The sequence below is a fragment of the Hirundo rustica genome, chromosome 20 (assembly GCF_015227805.2).
Source record: "Hirundo rustica isolate bHirRus1 chromosome 20, bHirRus1.pri.v3, whole genome shotgun sequence".
NCBI classification, from domain to species: Eukaryota; Metazoa; Chordata; class Aves; order Passeriformes; family Hirundinidae; genus Hirundo; species Hirundo rustica.
The window spans coordinates 4,605,429-4,625,419 of record NC_053469.1 but is presented as its reverse complement, the minus strand read 5'-3'; the positions used below and the strand labels follow the sequence as shown (position 1 = coordinate 4,625,419).

Below are 19,991 nucleotides of genomic sequence, written 5' to 3'. Positions count from 1 at the left end.
GCTGCATGAAGAGGGATAAATTCACCACATATCTCTGATTATAAGTTCACATGGAGTTGCAAACACTTTATCCCTATAGCTGTGAGCTGTACGTGCAGCTCCTGGAACAATTGCTGGTTTTGCATCACCGCTGCCTTTCACACGTTTCTGTGTGCCCTTCACTGTCAAATAAAAGAGGTGAGACTCCTTTGATTCAGCTTTTCAAAAAGGGAGGTCTCACAGTGGTACTCAACTGCTGACCTTGACATTTACTTCATGGTTTCTATTGCATTTTGACTGAGAAGCAGCTTGGGTGCTTTTTGCTATTTTATTTCTTCGTAAAAGTGACAAACTGGAATGGAGAGAGGAATTGCTACATCTTTTGAAAGGCATATATGCAGACAGCTCTACTTGGGAATTTTTTGGCTAAAAGTAGTGTTGTGACCAGGAAGAGTTTTCCACCCTGTGTTTCATCAGAACTATGATGAAAACTGTAGAAAGTACTGGCTGTGAATAGAGAAGGTTGAGAGTGAGCAATAGTAATGAGGTTGGTTTTCACTTGAACTGTAGTTAAAGACCTGTCTTACTTTCAAGTAGTTTTAGACTGGCAGTATTGATTGACCTCTCTAATTTATAGAGCACCAGCTAGCTTGATATCTTAGAGGCTTTCTACAGTCTTACTTTATAGCTGTCCTCGTAAAAATGTACTTTCTAAAAATTCTACCCAAATGAACCGTGCTTGCCAGTCAGATTCAGCACTAAAATGAGAAGCATTCACCCAGCAAAGTTAATTCACCAGTTTTTGCTACTTCAGACATCCTGGCTCCCTTTTGCTGCCACAGCATACTCTTCAGTTGTTAAGCAGGAATGATTTTTCAGTTGTTACCAGTTGTTCACTGGCCTGTGACTGGGTGTGTTGGTGGTCCCAGTCCAGTTACTAATACACAGTTCTCAGCGCAAAAACAAAAATCCTTTCTCCACAACTGAAGTCAAACCTAGCATTTTTCACAGCATTGTCAAGTGATTTTGAGATCAAGTCCCACCCTCGTTAATTTCACACACTTTCTGTTGTTTTCTTCTTTGTTCAGCATAAGCTTGAAATCTACAGCTGCACCGTCCCAACACCAACTTTTCCCAGTGTTAACCTTGAAGTTTTCCTTGTTTGTTGTACTTCTGCTTTGGGCAGAGGGCAAATCCAGGCCATGCAATGTAGAGAGAGAGAGTGAGAGTACTCATTGCTGGAAGGAAGGACTTCTGGTACAGCAAAGGTGTTTAAGGCACAAAACCATATTCAAGACCAAATGGCCATGCGAAATGCTTCTTCATGCATGTGTCCTCTTCCTCTGGAATATGGTAGAAAATTCCTGTGAATTGGCCTGCAGCTGACCAAACAGTAAATGCAGTTTGGGAATCCTCATGCTTTAGCAGACTGATAACTTTGGGTGCCCAAATTTGCTCACTGTCTGGGATTTGTGGCCTCATTTGGAGATTGGTTTTTTGCCTTAGGGAACTTCTGGTCCGAGTCAAGATGGAGAGAACCTGCCTGGGTAAGAAAGCTGGGCTTTGCCAGCAAGAGAGTGCAATCATGGTTGAATTTAAGTTTCTGAAATCTTCTGGTATTGGCCAGTGAAGCTTCTGAACCTGGTGGGCCACAGACTTGAGGAGATGCTGAAACTGGTTGGCTGTTCCCAAGTTACAGTGGTTTGATGTGTTAGTGCCCCACAGTGCCAAGGTCAGATGCTGCACCCCATGAGATCCTGCCATTCTGCAGCAGAATGTTTGGGGGATTTTATTTCATGGTCAAAAATACCAAACCTACAATTTAGAATGCAGGTTAATTTTATCATCGTTCTTGCCATGATTTTGTCAATGTTTATAGTGCACTTCAAAGACAGGAAATGCTCCCTCCACCCCCTCCCAACTTTGTCTCCTTACTCAGCGTTTCTAAGCATTGAGTGTACGTGTCTGGACTCCATATTGTGAAGGAAGCTGCTTAAATTTGTTATCCACTAGGCATAAAATTGTAATCCCTTTACCTGCTGATTTTTCATCAGCTCCCAGTGAAATAGAAAGCCCTGACTCTCTTCAGAGACAAGAGTATCTGGAGAAGAGTTGATCGTTTAAGTCTAGAGGTTTAAAGACATTTACAGACTTCCTTTGTTAAATGTGGCTGATTCATTTAAGAGGTTTATTCTCTAATCAGATTTGTTCGTTGTTGGAGTTGTGTGTGGAATCTTTAATAGCGGCTGTTGTTCAAGCCTTCTGGGAGCTGTGCTTTTTGAGAGGAGAGGAAATCCTCTTTCAGACTAGTTATTCGTATAATTGTTTCATTTTTCTTTTTAAGATCATCCGTACCTCACTCTGCAGCCCAGGCAGTCCATCAAGTTTTGGCAACTGTTGCTACAAATCAAGCCAAACAGGTATTTTGATACAGAGCCCTTTCCCTGTGGAATACTTACCTGAGCATGCTTAGCAGAGTTTGGGGGTTTAATTTTCATAGCTTGCCCTGCGTTCCTGACAAACCATTTCTGTATCTGTGACCTCAACAGTGTGATGCCAGGCGTATCTATGTTATGTCTTGCCTTTTCTCACTTCTGAAGATGTGCAGCTTTCTAATGGCCCCAGCCTTGCTGCAGTGAGGCTTGCAGCTAACAGCAAAGAAAGCTGTATTAGGTAGATACAACTAAATTTCACATCAAAAGAAGAAAGTGACAGGCAATCAAGGGAGAGAGTTCTTTACTTACCCTGTTATTCTACCAAAAATATTGCTTAATGGTTGACAAGCTGCTGGGTTTTATATCTATGCATTAAAAAAACCCGATGCAGCAGCGTTTGTCCTCTGGAGTCATTGAGCTGCTGCCCACAGAGGCTTGCTGACCTGTTGAAAAGCTTGAGGACTGACCCTGTATTTAAGTGTCAAGACATAATGGGGCCCAAGATTGCAAAGCTCTTCTAAGTGCTTCAGCCACCCACCTCTATTTTATTCTTAAGTCACTGCATGACACTGATAATACCAAACCACTGTCAGAAGAACCTTTGTTAATGGACAGAGTGCACTGACCTGAAGTTGTGCTGTGTTTTTAGACACCTCTGACAGGCCCAGTGAAGGGCCAGACTCCACCTTCCTCTGTGTGTGCACCCCCTTCCATGGCATCCACAGCTGCTCCAACATCATCTGGCAACAAGATCTCAGGTAAGTTGTCTTTGGTGGAGATGGAAATAAGGCCTGGATGTCTCTTGCCAGCAAGCCAGGGTGCAAAGTCCAGAGAATGACGACACTGAGAAGAAGAGATTTGCCTCCACTGAGAGGTTGCTGTGCCAGTCTTGAGGGGGAGAATATGTAAAACAAAGGTACAGAAGTGCAGGAGAGTGGTTTTCTCTACTCCTTGTGTTTTGTCTGTTCCTGCATCTAGAATTCAGTGATACAATTCCCTGTTCAGAATGCACTCAGAACTTATAACTCTTATCAGGAAATGCTGAAAGCACACCTTCCACAAGGCTACTGTGGTTTGACAGCAAATTAAGAGCTGTTCTTTTGTTTTTAAAACATTAAAATCCTGCTGATTTTAAACACTTTAGATGTGCTGATTTAATTTTTAGACACACAGCATTATAGGAGTACCTGAACAAGCTTGATCTAATTCCTGTGCAGGATCTGTTGAGCTTTGAGCTGTAGGACCAACTTCAGAGCCAATTCAGACACAGGGATCAGTCTCATAGAGTTGGGAAGCTTCTAAAGAGAGGAATGCTCAGTTTGCAACTTAACAGGGAAAGAGGAAACATTAGGGGAAGGAAGCAATTGATTTTTAATGTGTATTAGATAATAATGCTTGCATTGGACATGGTTTTATAAGCCTCTTGCATAAATGTCTGGAATCCATCTCTGTTAGTCTATTGCCTTTAATCCATGGATGTAGGTTGCCTCTTAGCCAGGGGTAAGAAGCAGTAAAAATAGCTAGGAATCATATTTCACTTGGAAAATGCTTCTTAAATTTTGATTTATTGAAAATGTCAGCTCCTGAATTTGATAGCGCTTCCTTTTTATTTGAAATTTATTAAATTACAGACTGTGTGTGAAAGCTAATCCCTGCTTTTCTGATAGATGGTTGACAGGGTGATTTGTTTACTTTTTTTTTATTTGTAAATATATTTTTAAGTATATTTATTTGTTGTTCTTGTAACTTACAGGACAAGGGACGGTAAAAACAGTTACAGCTGTTTCTTCTACTGTGACATCAGTACAAGCAACAACTTCACAGCTTAACAAAACGTTCTCGTTTTCTTCTGCAGGGTCTGTATGAACATTAAGATTTCTTTGTAGTTGACATTAAATATGGGTATTGGCTGTTAGAGCAGGTGTTGCCTACAAGCTGTGCAGCACTGTAAAATGGCACCTGCAAATGTTAGACTGGGAGGGCAGGGGTTCTGCCAGAGTCCTTTGAAGACCTTGTTTGTGCAAGCCTGAGTGAGGTCTTGAAGGTCTGTGAGGCTTTGACACAGTCTCATGTCACTTTGAGATTTTTCAGTGTAGAACTAATCAAGAGTAAAGGATGACTGGCTTGCTTTTGGGGTTTATCTACACTGGACTGTTGAACAAGTTCCCAATTAGGACATGGAATATGTACCCGTGGTCACACTCGCTGAATTACTTGTTTATTTTAATACAGCAGAACAAATTTTGTGTTTTGGCTTGGAAAGTAATCAGTTCATGAAGGTGATAAGGGAGGCCCCAAGCCATCTGGTGTTATCTGTTACATAACAATAACACAAAGCAAGGCACATGTTAGAAACATGCAGAGAGAAATCTCTCTTATGGAATGTTATTTCAGGGATGGCAAAAGTCTTTATTTGATCATATCTTATGTTTAGAGGAGAGGGATAATTCCTTAGGAATGATTGTTTGAAATTCTACATGTTTACTGGTCTAACACTCAAGTGAATTTCTCTATGAAGTGGGCAACATTAAGTATTTCAGAATACACACACATTCAAATGGCTGGTTTCTTTCAGTCTTACCCATTTCCCTGCACGTTTTTAAAGTGGATTCTACCCAAATGCCTTGCTGGGCTCTTCAGAGGGCTAAAAGAGTCCTTTTGAGTGATGGAAATTCAGATTCAAAAAGCAAACAACCCTGCCTTTGTCCCATGTGCAGTGCCTCAGTGTGTAAACCATATGCTAAATACCGTGCTGTTGTCAGTGATGTCTTAGTCCCATGGCCTGACTTCTATACCAGCAGCTGGTCTTTGAGAATCAGAAAAAGCTTAAAAAGCCTCAGGGAATGAAGATCTCTGCAAGACTCATTATGAAAGATCACAGTATTTTTGCAAGACAAAATATTGTCAGTGTAAAATAGTTATGATGACTTTTCATTTCTGTCTTGCTGTGTGATCTTTCTGATGGATGGCCGTATCCAGTTTTTCCCTTCTGCACATGCACTGACTCTTCCATTTTAGCTCTTTTCAGCTCTAGTTGCCCCTGTGGTTTCTCCTCTCGCCAATCTCCCCAAATCCATCAGGTTTTGGTGCATGGGGAAGAAATAAACAGCAGAGAAGAAGGAACATGGGAGGATGAGGGGTGGTCAGAAGAACTTTGAACCTTGACTCTCTTTAACCTTCTAGAAGCCTTTTCAGTGAGGGAACAAATGGATCACAGTGTGTGTGTGTGCTTCTCTCTTCCTGTTTAGTCCTTGGAGAAACTGCTCCTGTGTGTCTGGCTTCATGCATGTCTGCAATGGAAATCTGAGTTGTGCTCATCATATGGTTGGAAGTTTCAGCACTTGGAGCTAAATCATTCTTTCCCTTTCTCCTCTTTCCTCCTAGGTCTGTATTTAATTTTAGTGGTGTCACATCAGCTGCTTCATCACAGACGCCGCCCAGCCTCGCTCCCTCACAAGGTTAGTTTGGGAGAGTGTGCAAACAGCATCTCTTCCCTCTTAACAGACTGTTTACTCTCCTAATTCGTGTGGTTCTTGTTTTTTGTTGCAGTTCTATTACTGAAATTGCAATGACGTTTCATACATATGCTGGGTTCTCCCCTGTAATACACAGAAATCTGGGCCACCCACCGATCAATTAAGCAAAATATTTGTTGCCAAGAACATTTAGGAGGCACTAGTTTATGAAAAGGGTAATGTGTAGTATTTCCTCTGCTGTCTTTAGTCTGTAGATTTAAAGTGGCTGAGGTGGACTGACACAGAACTGTTATCCAGTGAGCATTTAGTAGTCAGAGGGAAATGCTTGGAATGGCTTTGTGTTGCTTCTAAAATTGAAGTGATAATACACAGGCTGTCTTTCCATGTCATAGGTGGACCCTACTTGCCCAGACTCATAAAAGGGAACTGATAAAATCTGCTTTGTAATATTTTTGAAGCTTTCTGCCTTTAATTTCAGTCTTGCAGATGAGATCACACAGTCAAAAAGTTTGCTCCCAAAGTTGTTATTATATATTTCTCTGATAAAAGGTATCACCTTGTCTTGCTACAAATCTTGGCTTGTTTCCATCCTTAGACCATCGCAGCTACAGTAATGCTACTGATACTCTTGATGCTAAGCAGAGAGAATGAACTGGGCTTAAAATTTGGAGATTAACATAAAAGCTTAGGTAAATAACACAGATAAAGCAGGAGTGGGAGGTACAGGAGGCAGACTTGTAAACCACAGTATTGTTTGAGGGCAGGTACTTCACTCTGTTCTGTGAACTGCTAGAAGCACCTTTGTCTCTGTAATTGGTAATAGAAGAACTACAGAATGTGATTTCAGGGCCTCAGGAGGGAAAAAAGGTACATTATTGAATGTCAGTTATATCAATATATTTAATATAGAGGGAAACGCAAGGATAATACCAGATCTGCTAAGAATCTTTTGCTCTTTGTTGTTTGATCTCCATGCAGATTTCCTGTACTTTATCCAAACACCAGTGCAGTGTTTTCAAGTCAGAATTTGTTTGCTGCTGAGAAATAAAATGACTACATTAAATAAAACTAGCCCAGTCTCCCTTAAAACTTCAGCACTTTCAGACTGTTGGACAGCAGTGTGGGTTAGAAATGGAGCTGCTTTGGCAATTACTTCTGAGAGTTTTTCTCTAGTTTTTCAAAGCTACAAACAGGCTGCATAGAAACTGATTGGTGGTCTGTAAATAGCTGAATTTGTAAAGAAAGATTTGAGTTTGTAGGAGGCTCTTCAAGTGTCAGAAAGTGTTTTTATGGCCTAAACTGTTCAGAGACATTGGTTTGAAAAGAAAGTGCTGTAGTAAATGTCAGGAATTTTTTACCTGAACCAAGTAAGAAGGGGTGAAAGTGGTGTCAATAGAAAATTACCTGTAATAACCAGGTCTTTTATGCTTTTTATCAAACTGCTGAAAAAGGAATAGGAGCCAAAGGCTGGAGTTATCTGTACTCGGAGAGAAGGATGGTTAAGTGGAGGCTATGATGTGACAGTAGCAGTGTTTGTCACTGCCACCCTGGCCATAAAGGTTTCAGGTGTCACTGTTGTGTCCTGAATGGATAGGAAGGTTGCAGTTACCTGATGGACAGAGGCTTTATAGTTTTGAGGCGAGAGCACTGACAGTCTGTGAAGGACTAAAACAGACCATTATTGCAAGAATGATAAATGAGCTTTGCACACCCTAACTCCATTTGTTACCTCTGTCTCTCTCACTGACAGCCCCTGCAAAAGAATCTGCCCAGCCGGATTCGTTTTTGTTTGCTGGGAGTTCCAAACTCGGAGCAATTCCAGAGGCCTCCTTTGCTTTTGGGTCCCACAAATCAGCTCCAGGAGGTGTAGTAGGAGGTAGCTCCTCAGCAGATGGCACCCAGTCAAACAAAGCTGCTGCAACATCATCTTCTGCTCCCCCCACAACCTCTGGCAAGTTGGATATTGCTCCACCCAAACCAGGAGATCACTTGTTTCAGGGCAATCTAGCTGGGGAAACTCTTGGGAGCTTCTCGGGACTACGGGTTGGTCAAGTAGATGATAACGCCAAGACCACCACTAAAGCACCATCAACCAGTGTTGCAGGAACACAGTCAACTAAAGTGTCTACAATACCTTCTGGGTTTAATTTTGCCGCTCCCCTGACATTAGGAAAAGCTGGAGAAGCTGCTTCAACGTCAGTCACGTCAGCTGGCACAGCATCCCTGTCCACCAGCACTAGTGCCACAGGCAGTCTCTTTGGCAATGTGCAATTAACCAGCACGGCATCTTCTGGGGTGTTTAGTCTTGGAGGCTCTGGTGGCAGCAAACCCACCTTTTCATTTGGTATTCAGCAAACAAACAGTGTGAGCACACCCACCTCTGCCCCTTCTACCCTCCCTGCTTCGACGTCCCTCTCCTTTGGAGGTTTCTCAAGTTCATCACAAACTGCTGTCCCTGCTGCAGCTTCCAGTAAGTCTGCAGGGGATGCCAAATTACCACCTGCGTCAGAAAAACCACCTGAAAACGAAGCTGCAGCAGCTGGGTCTTCACCTCCAGCGCCACAGCCCCAGGCACAGCTCTCAGAGCCTCTTAAGGAGCCCACCTTACCCCAGGCTGCAGCTGGGGACGCTGTCCCAGAGGGCTCTGGGACCACAGTGGCACCACCTCCCCCTGACCCTGTGGCTGCTCCCACCTCCACCAGTGATCTGAAGGCCCCGGTGCCTCCTGCTGTCTCTGCAGCTGCCCCACCAGATCAGAATGTCTCAGCAACAACCTCCACAGCAAGCGTTGCCTCTCCTGCCGAAGCCACAGGTGCTCTGGCTGCTACCTCTGATGTCACCACAGGCGTGCAGAGTCCAGCTGTTGGTGCCTCTGTGTTTGCCCCCACTTCTGCAGGCTCCTCGGTGTTCTCTCAGCCGCCAAGTTCCAGCTCTTCTGGCTCAGCCTTTGCCCAGCCTGCCGGGGAAGCAGCTGCCACTCCTTCCACAGCGCCCGTTTTTGGGCAGCTCCCAGCAGGGACCACAGCATCCTCCCCGTTTGGGCAGCTCACCACCAGCACCCTGTCCACGGCCACCGCCACCACCCAGGCCGCCACCTCAGGCTTCGGTGCTTCAGCTTTCGGCACCACCACCACGGGGGGCTTTGGCCAGCCGGCCTTTGGGCAAGCACCAGTCTTTGGACAACCTGCAAGCAGTTCTTCGAGTGGCTTCACCTTCAGCCAGTCTGGGTTTGGGACGATGCCGGCCTTTGGGCAGCCAGCAGCTTCCACAGCAGCCTCGAGCAGCGGGAATGTTTTTGGAGCCCCGGCCAGCACCAACAGCGGCAGCTCCTTCTCCTTTGGCCAGCCAGCCAGCACGGGCGGGGTGCTCTTTGGGCAGAGCAGCCCTCCCGTGTTTGGGCAGAGCACTGGCTTTGGGCAAGGGGCATCTGTGTTTGGTGGCACTGCTGCTGTCACCACCACCACGTCCTCTGCCGGGTTCAGCTTCTGCCAGGCCTCAGGTAAGAGCAGAGCGCTGTCCCAGTGGAGCTGTCTGGCTTGGAGTGTCTCTGGGGAAAGCAGGATGGCATCAATGCCTTTTTTGTTTCCCCTATGGCACCTGATGGGTTTCATTTTTTTTTTGGTTTGGTTTTGTTTTCAACTAGCAAGAACGAGAGCTGCAGTGTATGTGAGAAACAGATTAATGCTGGAGACAAAAGAAGCTTTTGCTCTGCTTCACTGTGCATCAGCAGTCCTCTGAATGTAGCCTTGTCATCCAGTCCTGCCTTCACTTTATACTTACAAGTGTACCTTGATTTAATTTTGAACTACGTATTGTCCTGACTGTTGCAGAGTGACTGGGAGTGTTGTAAATTGTTGCACCAAAGGGGCAGAGCAGCTCTGAGACCATAACCAAGGCAATGAATAAATACAGATGCAGCACTTCCTTCAGTGGCCTGCACTGAACACATGCAACAGTGGATGTACAGGTGTAATATTGTCATCAGCTAGGATGGCCAAAAAAAAAAAAAAAATTAAGCCCTCAAAATGATGAGTTTGCAGGGAAAAATCTGTTAAGTCCACTTTTGCATTTGGAAACATCTCAAAATTAAATGTAGCAGTTAACCATGAGCATGAGCTACCTGTCCACACAGTTAAATTGGATTTTTACACAGACCAAACCTCCTTGGTCAGTCCCTTTCTGTTCTCCACATGCTCGGTATATTGTTGGGGCTTTTCCAAAGGTTTGTCTGTACAATTTTCAGAGAGCTCCCAGGGAAAAGTGACAAGTGCATAGTAATAATAGAGAGCATGTATTTCTAAGGAAGAAAAACTAATTAGGTTCATTTAATTAAAAATTATGGCACTGCAGGCAGCTGCTTGCTCATTTTAACTACAGTAGCAGAGAATAGTTAAATTGTGGGAAGTGAACTCTGCTCGAGAAAGGTGTTCCTAATTATAGAAATGCAAGTTTTATTACAAAAGGCACATTTAAATGAACTGAGAAATGGAAAGGGGAGTTCTTTTTTTAATCAAAACATTTCATTATCTTTAACAGGAGTCTTCAGGTAACAAAGCTCAGATCCTCTTTACGCAAGGGCAATCAGAATGCTCCAGTGCTTGTGCACGACTTGCAGTGTTACTGTAGCCATGTTAACAGAAATCCAATTCTCTTAGTGTTAGCAACAATCCCACAAGTGAAAAGGCTTTCTCTTGTCCTTTTTTTTAAGTTGGCTAAAGAGAGAATGAGAGTGACTTTCATACACATTTTCAATGTAATTTATTTGTTTGTAATTTTCCAGTCTACATAGGTTTGGTAACGTCATTTGTATCCCTGTGTTTTGGCATGGAAGAACCTGTCCTTATCCAGTCCTGGTCTAGTGTCACCTCCCTGAATGTCTTACACTCTGGTAGTAGTTCTGGTGGTTAATTTTCCTTTTTTCTCTTAGGTTTTGGTTCTAGTAACACAGGTTCTGTGTTTGGGCAAGCAGCAAATACTGGAGGCACCGTCTTTGGCCAGGCAAGTATTTATGGCTTTTTGAACAAAGTTATGTGTGGGGGACTTGGTCAGGGTTCCCTGTTTCTGATATATTTAAAAAAAAATACAGATTGATGTGTTTAATAAAATGTGTCCCAGTCTGTACTGGAGATATTTGCTGTTGTGGTGAGCACCAAAGCAGCATCTGCATGAATACTGCAGGGGGTATGGAGACACATTTTATCACAGGGAAGATAAGATAGAGGCAGTAAGTCTCCTGCCTTCATCCCATGCTAAGTGGAAAGTAGGGCAAGTGTAGGGCAAGCCTCAAAGGCGTTGTTCTGTGCTGTGGACAAGATTTAAGACAGACTTAAATAAAATTTCCTGGCGTTCCATTTTGGAAGGTGATTGCTGGCTGCCCCTTCAGACACCCAGAGAAGAGGCATAGGCAGAGCAGCCTTGGGGGGAACGTGCTGCTTTGACTTTGCTCAAATCCCATTTTTGTCCTTTTTGTGTTCTAGCAGCCATCTTCTTCCAGTGGAGGCTTGTTTGGAGCTGGAAGTGGTGGGAGAGGTGGAGGCTTCTTCAGTGGTTTGGGAGGAAAGCCAAGCCAGGATGCAGCCAATAAAAATCCCTTCAGTTCCTCCAGCGGAGGATTTGGATCTGCAGCTTCCCAGAGTAAGTGAGCAAAACAAGAATACAAAATGTGCTGTGATTTCCATCTGCTTTTGTGCTCCCATCTGCTTTTCTGCTGCTAATTGTCTTTGAATAAATTCTGTGTTAATGTGAAAGGCTCTGAGGGGGTAACCAGAGTATGTGTGATGTGTAATCCAGAATTTTTCTTCTAGGTTTATGGAAAACAAGTAGGGAAGCCATTGAAACAAACAAGCAGATACAAGAAGTGTGAATAATAGCTATATTCTGTAGAGAATTCTTGGCCAAATCCTTCCTTGAAATGAAATAACTCTAAATTCTTGTCACTGAATTTCTGCCTCCAAGTTGGTTGAAAGTTAGAAAGCTTTGATCATTTCTCATCGCCCTAAGACTAAAAATTGCAAAGAATCAATATGTGGGGGATAGAATTTTTTTTAACCTCTGCCTAAAAATTAGTATCTTTATGCAGCACATGCAAGGTACTTTATCAAAATTTGCTGTGACATATGGATAGGCAGGTAGAAAGCACAAAGAAGGCAAAGCAGTGCCTAAACATGAAAGCCAGGAAACAAAGGAAAGCTGTAAAATTAGTGCTGCAAGTAGTTAGAAGTAGCACTTTGAGCCTTAAGAGAGAAAATCCATTTATTTTATTACATCTTTAATGATCCATTGGGATTAATGGTTGAGGTCAGCTTTCTAACCTTGCTAATTTAATCATTTAATGCAGTTCTGGGTTTTGTGATGAAACAAAACAGATGGTTCACCAGAGAAAAGCTTTGGTTGTTCTGTGTCCTGCCTCTAGATGCAAAAACTCCCTGTAGGCTTATGAAGGATGAAAAAATGAGTTATTTCTCAGTAAGGCTGGAAAAGTTTGGCTCCTACTTTAAGGTCCTGTTAGATAATCTTGTGTAGAAATACTGAGCATTGCCAAAACAGCTGAGAACCTTTAATTTGTGGTTTGCTGATATTTGTGCTGTCTGGAGAAACTGATTGTTAGCTGCTGGGATTTCTCACTTGAGGAATTGTCTTCTACTGGCTAGGGCACAGGATGCATCTAAACAAATCATCCCTCCTGGTGATTTACTAGACTGCAGCAATGGAGGGTTGTTTGTGGTCCATCAGATCCAGAATGGATCTTGGTGCAACTACAAAGTCCTGCAGGAATAAGGGAAATCTTGGCTTCTCCCTGTGTTTTTAGTGTGATGTTCATTGTGTGCTTGGGGGTTGGGGAAAGAAAAGGCATTTTCCTTCCTCCTGCTTCAGCTAATGAAGTGCAGTGTAGAATGTTGCCTGCTATGAGTATTGGCTGTTTATAAATATTCTTCATCTCCCCAGATTCTTCGAGCTTATTTGGAAACAGCGGAGCAAAGACTTTTGGCTTTGGCAGCTCCTCCTTTGGAGAGCAGAAGCCCACGGGCACTTTCAGCTCCGGTGGTGGAAGCGTGGCCTCCCAAGGCTTCGGGTTCTCCAGCCCAAACAAAGCAGGTACTTTGGGAATGCACCCATGGGGATAACAAAGCAGGTACTTTGGGAATGCGCCCATGGGGATAACAAAGCAGGTACTTTGGGAATGCACCCATGGGGATAACCCTCACTGCCTGGGAGATGTTTGCTGTTCCACCACTTAGCTCTGCGCAGCCTGGACTCGGTGCATGGACAAGAATTCCCTGAACAACAAATAAAAAATAACTAATGGCTGAGTGAATGGAGCTTTAACTGATGGGTCCAAGGTGGAATTTTACTCTCTCTTATGCAGCGTCCAGTAAACCACATCCTCGGGTGTTCATTCCAAAAATTCCCTTTGCAATTAAGAGCTGGGAGCTGTGTTGTTTAGTTCTGGTCTTACGTTCTGTACAGTCAGGAGCACAGGACATGGAACTGAATACATTTTTCCTATTTTAGATACTTCCTTGGAAGATTATCTTACAAACTTTGCTCTGGGTGTTGTAACCTCTTTTATCCCCATTTCACTACTTGAAATAGTAGAAAAAGGAAAGTGAAACATGTTAATATGTGTTTGGTGACCAAAGCTTCAGCCCCTGGGATAACTCTTCTTAACTTCCTAGAGATAGAGGTAACAAAATATCTGATCTGTGTTTAAATAATTCAGGCCTAGCATTTATTTTTTTTTTCCAGACCTTTTGTGTTTACAGCCAAACGGTATCCATTACCTTGGCATGGACTGGAATTTCACCCTGGGTATTAAAATGTGCAGTGGTATCCCATCCTCATCCCTGGTCAAATAAAAGAGCAGGTGTCCTTCATGTTCCACAGTGAAACAGGCCAATAATATCCGCAGATGAACATAGAATGAAATAATCTGCGTAGAAATCCATTCAGAGCTGCAGGAGGCAGCTAAACCCTGAACAGAGATTGCCAAGAGCAGAGATAAGTTCTTGATTCCCTGCGGGCAGTTCCACTGACCTGGCATTTAATCCTTTCATTTTAGTTTCCACCACTTAAACCAGGATTAACTCACACCCTACCTCCCAAATCTTTGCATCACTGAAGTGCCTAAAACCCCAGCTTGCATCTACTCCCTGATCTTAAGAGACGGGGGAGACTTGCCAGTTGCAGTTTTCTTTCATGCTTTCAGACACTTCTCTTACCCATATCTTTTGCAACAAAACACCCTGCAGCTTGGAATTAGTTGTGTAAACGCTTTGGCGTCCCTGTGATAGGATGAACACCCCGGTATCTGCTCGGAAAGCTGCTCTTTGTTTTCTCTCTCTGCCTTATCGTTTATGTGATGTTCTTGTCCCCTTTTTTGCCTCTGTTTTGCTCAGGTGGCTTCGGTGCTGCTCCAGTGTTTGGCAGCCCTCCCACTTTCGGGGGATCCCCTGGGTTTGGAGGGGTGCCAGCATTCGGTTCAGCCCCAACCTTTTCAAGCCCTCTGGGCTCAACGGGAGGCAAAGTGTTCGGCGAGGGGACGGCAGCAGCCAGCGCTGGAGGATTTGGGTAAGCCAGGGAAAACAACCTTCTTCCGTGATGACATTATGCTTGGTTACCTCTGCTTTTATGTGAAGGATATGTTCTGTGGTTGGTTGGTAAGCTCAAAGCGTCCTTGGTTTGTTTGTTTAAAAGACAAAAGCAATTAAGGTATAAAACTAAAACTCGCACCCCGAAGGAAAGAATGCGTGTGATCTTTTTACTGCTGATAACTCCTGTGTTGAATCTTCAGCTTTAGAGATGTCAGCTTGCAACTGTGTGAGGAAATGAAAGGGGTATTTTCTCTGTGTGCATTTAATGAGTGCAAATCTAGGACTACAAACTGTGCCTAGCAAAGAAAATAGCAATTACTGTTATCTGTTACTCTGTCCAGACACTTTATCCTCTTCTTAGATTTGGGCTAGAGATGCTAATGGGAATTCAGGCTGTTCTCTCACCTGTGGGATGAGGCACTTGTAACAGTCTGTGCTCCCAGAGTGCTTTATATTTCTCCCTCACTGATTGTTTTTACCTGTTCCTGTAGCCCCTAAGCCTGTGCTTGGCACCAGAGCAGACAGCACATCATTCCTTGCTTTGTTCAGCAAATACGAAATTCCAAACCCTGCCAAGCAGCTTCTGCAGGAGGCAGCAGATGCAGCTCTTCTGCATTGTGCTACCAGCCAGCAACACTCCTTCATGTCCTGCAGTTACAGTCAGACTGAACAGAGCCAATTAAAAAGAGAAAAACTTCCAGTGAGGAGAGGAAACCGGATGTCTCCCCAGTCTTGGTGTTTATGTATTTCACAAGTGTTTGTCTCCTTGTCTGGTTCGGGAGGAACTGCCTTTACATAAGGCACAGGGGGACATCCAGGAGTGAAACTTGTTAATTCCCTGGGGTGTGGGCAGGAGCCCCTGAGCTGGGGCAGGCTTCAGCCACGTGCTCCTGCTGCCCAGAATGTGCAGCCAGATTGAGGAGTCCCTTTGGAAAGGGTGAAAACACAGGCAGCTTAATAAATCTCCACCAAGAAGGATGCGTTTGTAGGGATGACTTAGCTTAAATCAGCTGGTAGTTTGTTCAGTTCCAGCATCCAGCCATTGTGCTGCAGGACTTTGTACTGAGGCTGGATGTGCTCAGTGACAACATGGGGAGCTTAAAGGTAAAATGGGGCTCAGAACATGCAGCATGTGGATGGAAAAGAGGTCTTGCATAAGCAGTCTGCAGACTCGAGAAAGATAATTCAGTGACTTAACTTGTGGGAAGTTTTTACAATCTTTATTAGAAAGACACAGGCTGGGTCTGATATTTTCAGAGTTCCCTGAGGATGTTGATTTTTAAAACTTTTTTTTTAAAGAGTGTGCAAAATTCCCAGGCAGCTTTACAAAAATCCAAATCTCACCACAAAATGTTGAGCAATAGTTTAAATCTGCAGTGTAATGTAGCATCTGTGCAGGACCTCCTTTCTGCTTTTCTCTTGAAGTGAAACTTTAAAAATCCCAATTCTCAAGAAGTTACTTGCAAGTACATGGTGTTGTATTAGCTCCAAGTTCCTAAGAATACTCTGCTGACTTAAATACATGTGATTCATACTGCTTCAATTCTGAAAAATCTGCATCACTCAATAAATGATGGGGGTGTCAGAAACAGGAACCACTACACTTCTTCAGAGCCTGCAGTTCCAACTGTTGGTGGGCAAATAACGTTTTGCTTTTCTAAACTAACCTCAAGTGCATCTCAGTTGTGTTTTGCACAGCAGCTTTACAAAAGACCTGAAAATCTGGGCAAGATAGGTTGGATTAAATTGTTACCAGGCAATGACTGCATTTCATGTCTTCTTATGTGTCTGGAAAAAAAAATCTGTCCATATTAAGCTGTTTCTTGCTTGTACTTGTGTGCAGCCTTTCCAACAGGCCTCTTCTGGTTGCAGCTGAAAGGAGCAGTTTGAACCACAAGTTTTCTTGTCACTATTTTCACCTCCTCTTCCTCACACAAGACAGACAGGATTTGTGTGTTTTAGCCCAGTCCTGAGAAGATGGAACACTTTAAAACCTCTTGTTTCTGAACACATCACCCAATCTTGCTTCTTTTTAAAAAAAAAAAAAACCCTAAAAAAAAAAAAAAGCCTGTTCTGCTTTCCCTGAGAAAAAGTCTATTTTGCTTTTCCTGTTCTGCTTTTCCACGTTTGTGGTTCTGAGTGCTGCCTGCAAGTACAGAGGTGAGGAACCCAGGCAGGGCCAGAGATGCAAAGTTACTGAACTGCCCCTGGTACGTGCTGCCAGTGGGAGCAGTGTGCACACTTGGCAGTGTCTGGCAGAGGAGGGGTGATGTCCTTTGCCAGGTGAATTGCTTGTCACATTGCTACAAGGGCTGTCTTTGGTCTGGAGAGATAGCTTTTGATGTGGGTCTGTGTTTTGGGTTTTTTCAAGTCTCCTAGATGTGGATGGATGGTGAGGTGGGTTAACGTGCTGTCAGGTCGTGTTTTAAGTGAGAAATGACAGGAGCTTGTGTGAGGCACACCGTGACGTGTCCAGCTCTGCTCAGGCTGCTGCTGGGATTTAGGATTGTCCTGCACTTGCAGAGCTTGTCATTTGGAAATCTTGTGTCTGCATTTTGCCCAGTTTAAACTTGAAGGTCGTTCTTTGAGAGCCTTTCTTATATTCAGAATGGAAAGAAGGGCAGAGAGCTGTACTGCGTGTCATGGTCTCATCAGTGTGTCACGCTGAGAGCTTCGTGCTGCCTGCTTGGACAGAGTGGGTGGAGAAAGGCACATTTCCATATATAAAAGTGTTTCTCGTTTCAGTCCCCAAAGGCAATTAGGGAAGTGATTAGTTAGAGGTGGTGGGGAGAAGTGCCAGGTTGGTGCAGATCTTCAGGGAAGCGCTGGAACCTTGTGTGGTTCAGAATGGGCTGGGGAGAGAAAGGAATTGAGAAATCTGCAGATTTCTCTGGGAAGGGGAAGGTACCATCTGAAATTTGGGAATCTGGGCTCTGCTTTGTGCTCTGGCTTTGAGCAGCTCACACAATTCTGTGTTTGCTGCCCTGTTTGTGAAGTGAAATGATGCTCTGCTTTTGGTGAAAACCACACACAGGGGTGAATTAAAATGCTCCATTTGATGGCTGGAGTTGGTATTTCCAAGCACTTGAAAACATACCCTGTGTAGGCATGAACATATTTGCCTTCCTGCCCAGTGTGTGTCAAAAATGGGAGCTGAACAGCCCTTTCTATGCACAACAGTCTCTCCCAAACCAGGAAATCTCTTCCCAAAATGAACAATTATTCATATCTGGTCTCGCCTTTTGATGTATCCTCGTTTAAGGAGTGCGCTGTTATCACCGGTGTGGGGACAAACTCCCAGTGTAAGTGAGTTTGCAAACTCAGATTTTCTCTTTAAAACCCACAGGTTTGGCGGTACCAGCAACAACACGGCGTCGTTTGGCACCTTGGCAAACCAAAACACGCCCACGTTTGGCTCCCTGTCCCAGCAGGGCACGGGCTTTGGCACACAGAGCAGTGGATTCTCGGCTTTTGGGACAGGTGGAGGAGGTAGGAGAGGATAAAATCACCCTAACAGCCCCCATGTCTTTGGTTTCCCCTGGAAATTGGGTGGGACTCCTCAGCTTCCTGTCAAAAATCTGCCTGGTCCTGGTGGTGCTGTAGGGAAAGCTCCGTGTCCAGGAGAACTGAGGTGCAAGGGTGGGGTGTGGCACCTCCTCAGCCTCCAGCTCCTGATTCCATCACTGATCTGCAGTGTGCAGTGTCTCTGCACACCTCATCTTGTGCAGAGGTTATTGCTTTCCACCCCTTTTTGTGGAGTTGCTCTTTCTCCTCAAAGGAAAACGCTGAGAAAATAAGGAATATTTCTTCAGTACCACGTGCTTGGGTATCTGTGCTTAGTGTCAGAGGAATATGCGCTGAAAAATTGAGCTGGAGCACCAGCAGCCAAATGTTTTTCTGCTGCAGTTCAGTGAAGCCACAGTGATTTAGCCAGGGCTCCGAGCAGAGCCGTTCCCTGGTGGCTGCCTGACACCAGGGGTCTGCATTAAGCACAAGCCACCTCCAGAAAGCAGCTCAGAGAGAGAGAGGAGCAAACCAGGCACGTTGTGTGCTAATGAATGACCTGGCTGATGAGCAGTGAAAGCCAAGCCCTCTTAGGAGCCAGGCAAGTCACTTCTCTTGTAGATGGAGATTTGACTTTCATTGTTTGCCCATCGCTTTTTTCCTGGCCTAAGGCAGCAAAGAAATATTTTTCAATCTGTGTGTGGGAGGGGACATTTACTACAAATCCTACGCGTTTGTTTTCCCTTTTACCAACTATTTTTCTATCTTGCTTTTCTTTCAGGGTTTGGTTTTGGATCACCTAACACGTAAGTACCATTTTGTGCCTTAACTCTTCCTTAAAAACACAAATGGAATCAGTATAAAGTCTGGAATGGTTTGCAAGAGCAAACTCTGAAAATAGCATTTAAATACTAGTTCTGATTTCCATTTTGGTGATGCTGCAGAGCTCAAAGCCCAGGCTCTGGATGTGAGCCTTCCAGTGAGGTTTACTGTCTCTTAAGAGAAAATTTCCACTTGGATCATGCTTCTTCTCCACCTCTCAGGGACATGATGTGTGTGCTCAAGCTGTGTGTGTGAATCAGGAGTCTGCTCCATTTATCAGGTTGAAACAGGGAATGAAATAAATTGGTACTTTTGTGGCTGAAGTGAGATGATGATTTACAGTTAAAGGTTAACTCTGTCATCTGCTCTGCCTCTGCCTGGCTGGATCCCTTCCAGCAAGTTTCTTAAACTTTGTTTCCCTGTCAGAGAGGGGGAACAGGGATCTCTGCAGATGGCAGGCTCTAGAATAAGCACAATTAGATCTAGTCAGTGTGTGTTGCTGCAGGTGGCTCAGGTAAAAGAGGCTGGAAATACTCGTGTGTTCTCATAAAAAGCTCCTGGTACTAGGGAGACTGGGGGTTTGATTGAGAGATCTGCTGAATTAATGCTGCCTGAGGGAGGCTCTAGCACTCACTGCTGTGGTTTTCTTTTTATCTTGCTCCACAGATCTTCCTCTGGATTTAGTGGATGGAGAAGCTAGGAACATCCTGAACTTTTCCTGTAGCTCCTGCATTCGTGACTCACCCACATGATCGATACCCAACCAGCTTTTCTTCTAAATACGAGTTCTCAGACTTTTTTTTCTTTTTTTTCTTTTTTTTTTTTTTTTTAAGAAAAAGATTTTCCTTATTTTTATGCAATACTTGTTCTCGCTCTGTATTAAACTATTTTATCTGGCTTGATGTTTTTTGTGGTGGAAGGGTTTATTATCTCCCTTCATCAAAGGGAGGTGGATGTGTGCTGGGCTTCCCAGCCCCGTGCTGGGCTCAGCTTTCTCTTGTCCATCCCTTGCCTACACAAGGGAGCAGCTCCAGTTGGTTCCTGACATAAACCAGCACATTTTTCATTAATAGAATGCCTGATTATCCCAGGCTCCGAAGAAGGAGCTGAGGTTGGTCCTGCTAATTTTAAGTCTAGGATGGGGCACATGCTTATCTCAGTGAAGTGCTGAAACTGAGTCATGT

The 19,991-nt window shown here is 44.1% G+C and overlaps 1 protein-coding gene across 4 annotated transcripts in view; it reads left to right on the top strand.

Annotated features, from left to right (window-relative positions):
* NUP214 (nucleoporin 214) overlaps positions 1–19,709 on the top strand; it is a 38,709-nt gene extending 19,000 nt beyond the window's left edge. For 3 of the 4 annotated variants that reach the window (XM_040083337.1, XM_040083335.1, XM_040083338.1), the window contains exons 25-36: positions 2,324–2,399; positions 3,064–3,172; positions 4,168–4,270; positions 5,799–5,872; positions 7,641–9,389; positions 10,818–10,888; positions 11,368–11,524; positions 12,836–12,985; positions 14,287–14,458; positions 17,828–17,970; positions 18,767–18,791; positions 19,474–19,709. In XM_040083337.1, coding sequence (XP_039939271.1) covers positions 2,324–2,399; positions 3,064–3,172; positions 4,168–4,270; positions 5,799–5,872; positions 7,641–9,389; positions 10,818–10,888; positions 11,368–11,524; positions 12,836–12,985; positions 14,287–14,458; positions 17,828–17,970; positions 18,767–18,791; positions 19,474–19,507 — 2,863 coding nt within the window. In that variant the 3' untranslated portion in view covers positions 19,508–19,709. The remainder of the gene's footprint in view (positions 1–2,323; positions 2,400–3,063; positions 3,173–4,167; positions 4,271–5,798; positions 5,873–7,640; positions 9,390–10,817; positions 10,889–11,367; positions 11,525–12,835; positions 12,986–14,286; positions 14,459–17,827; positions 17,971–18,766; positions 18,792–19,473) is intronic. The other variant, XM_040083336.1, reaches the window with a different exon arrangement.
* Positions 19,710–19,991: the final 282 nt, after the last annotated feature.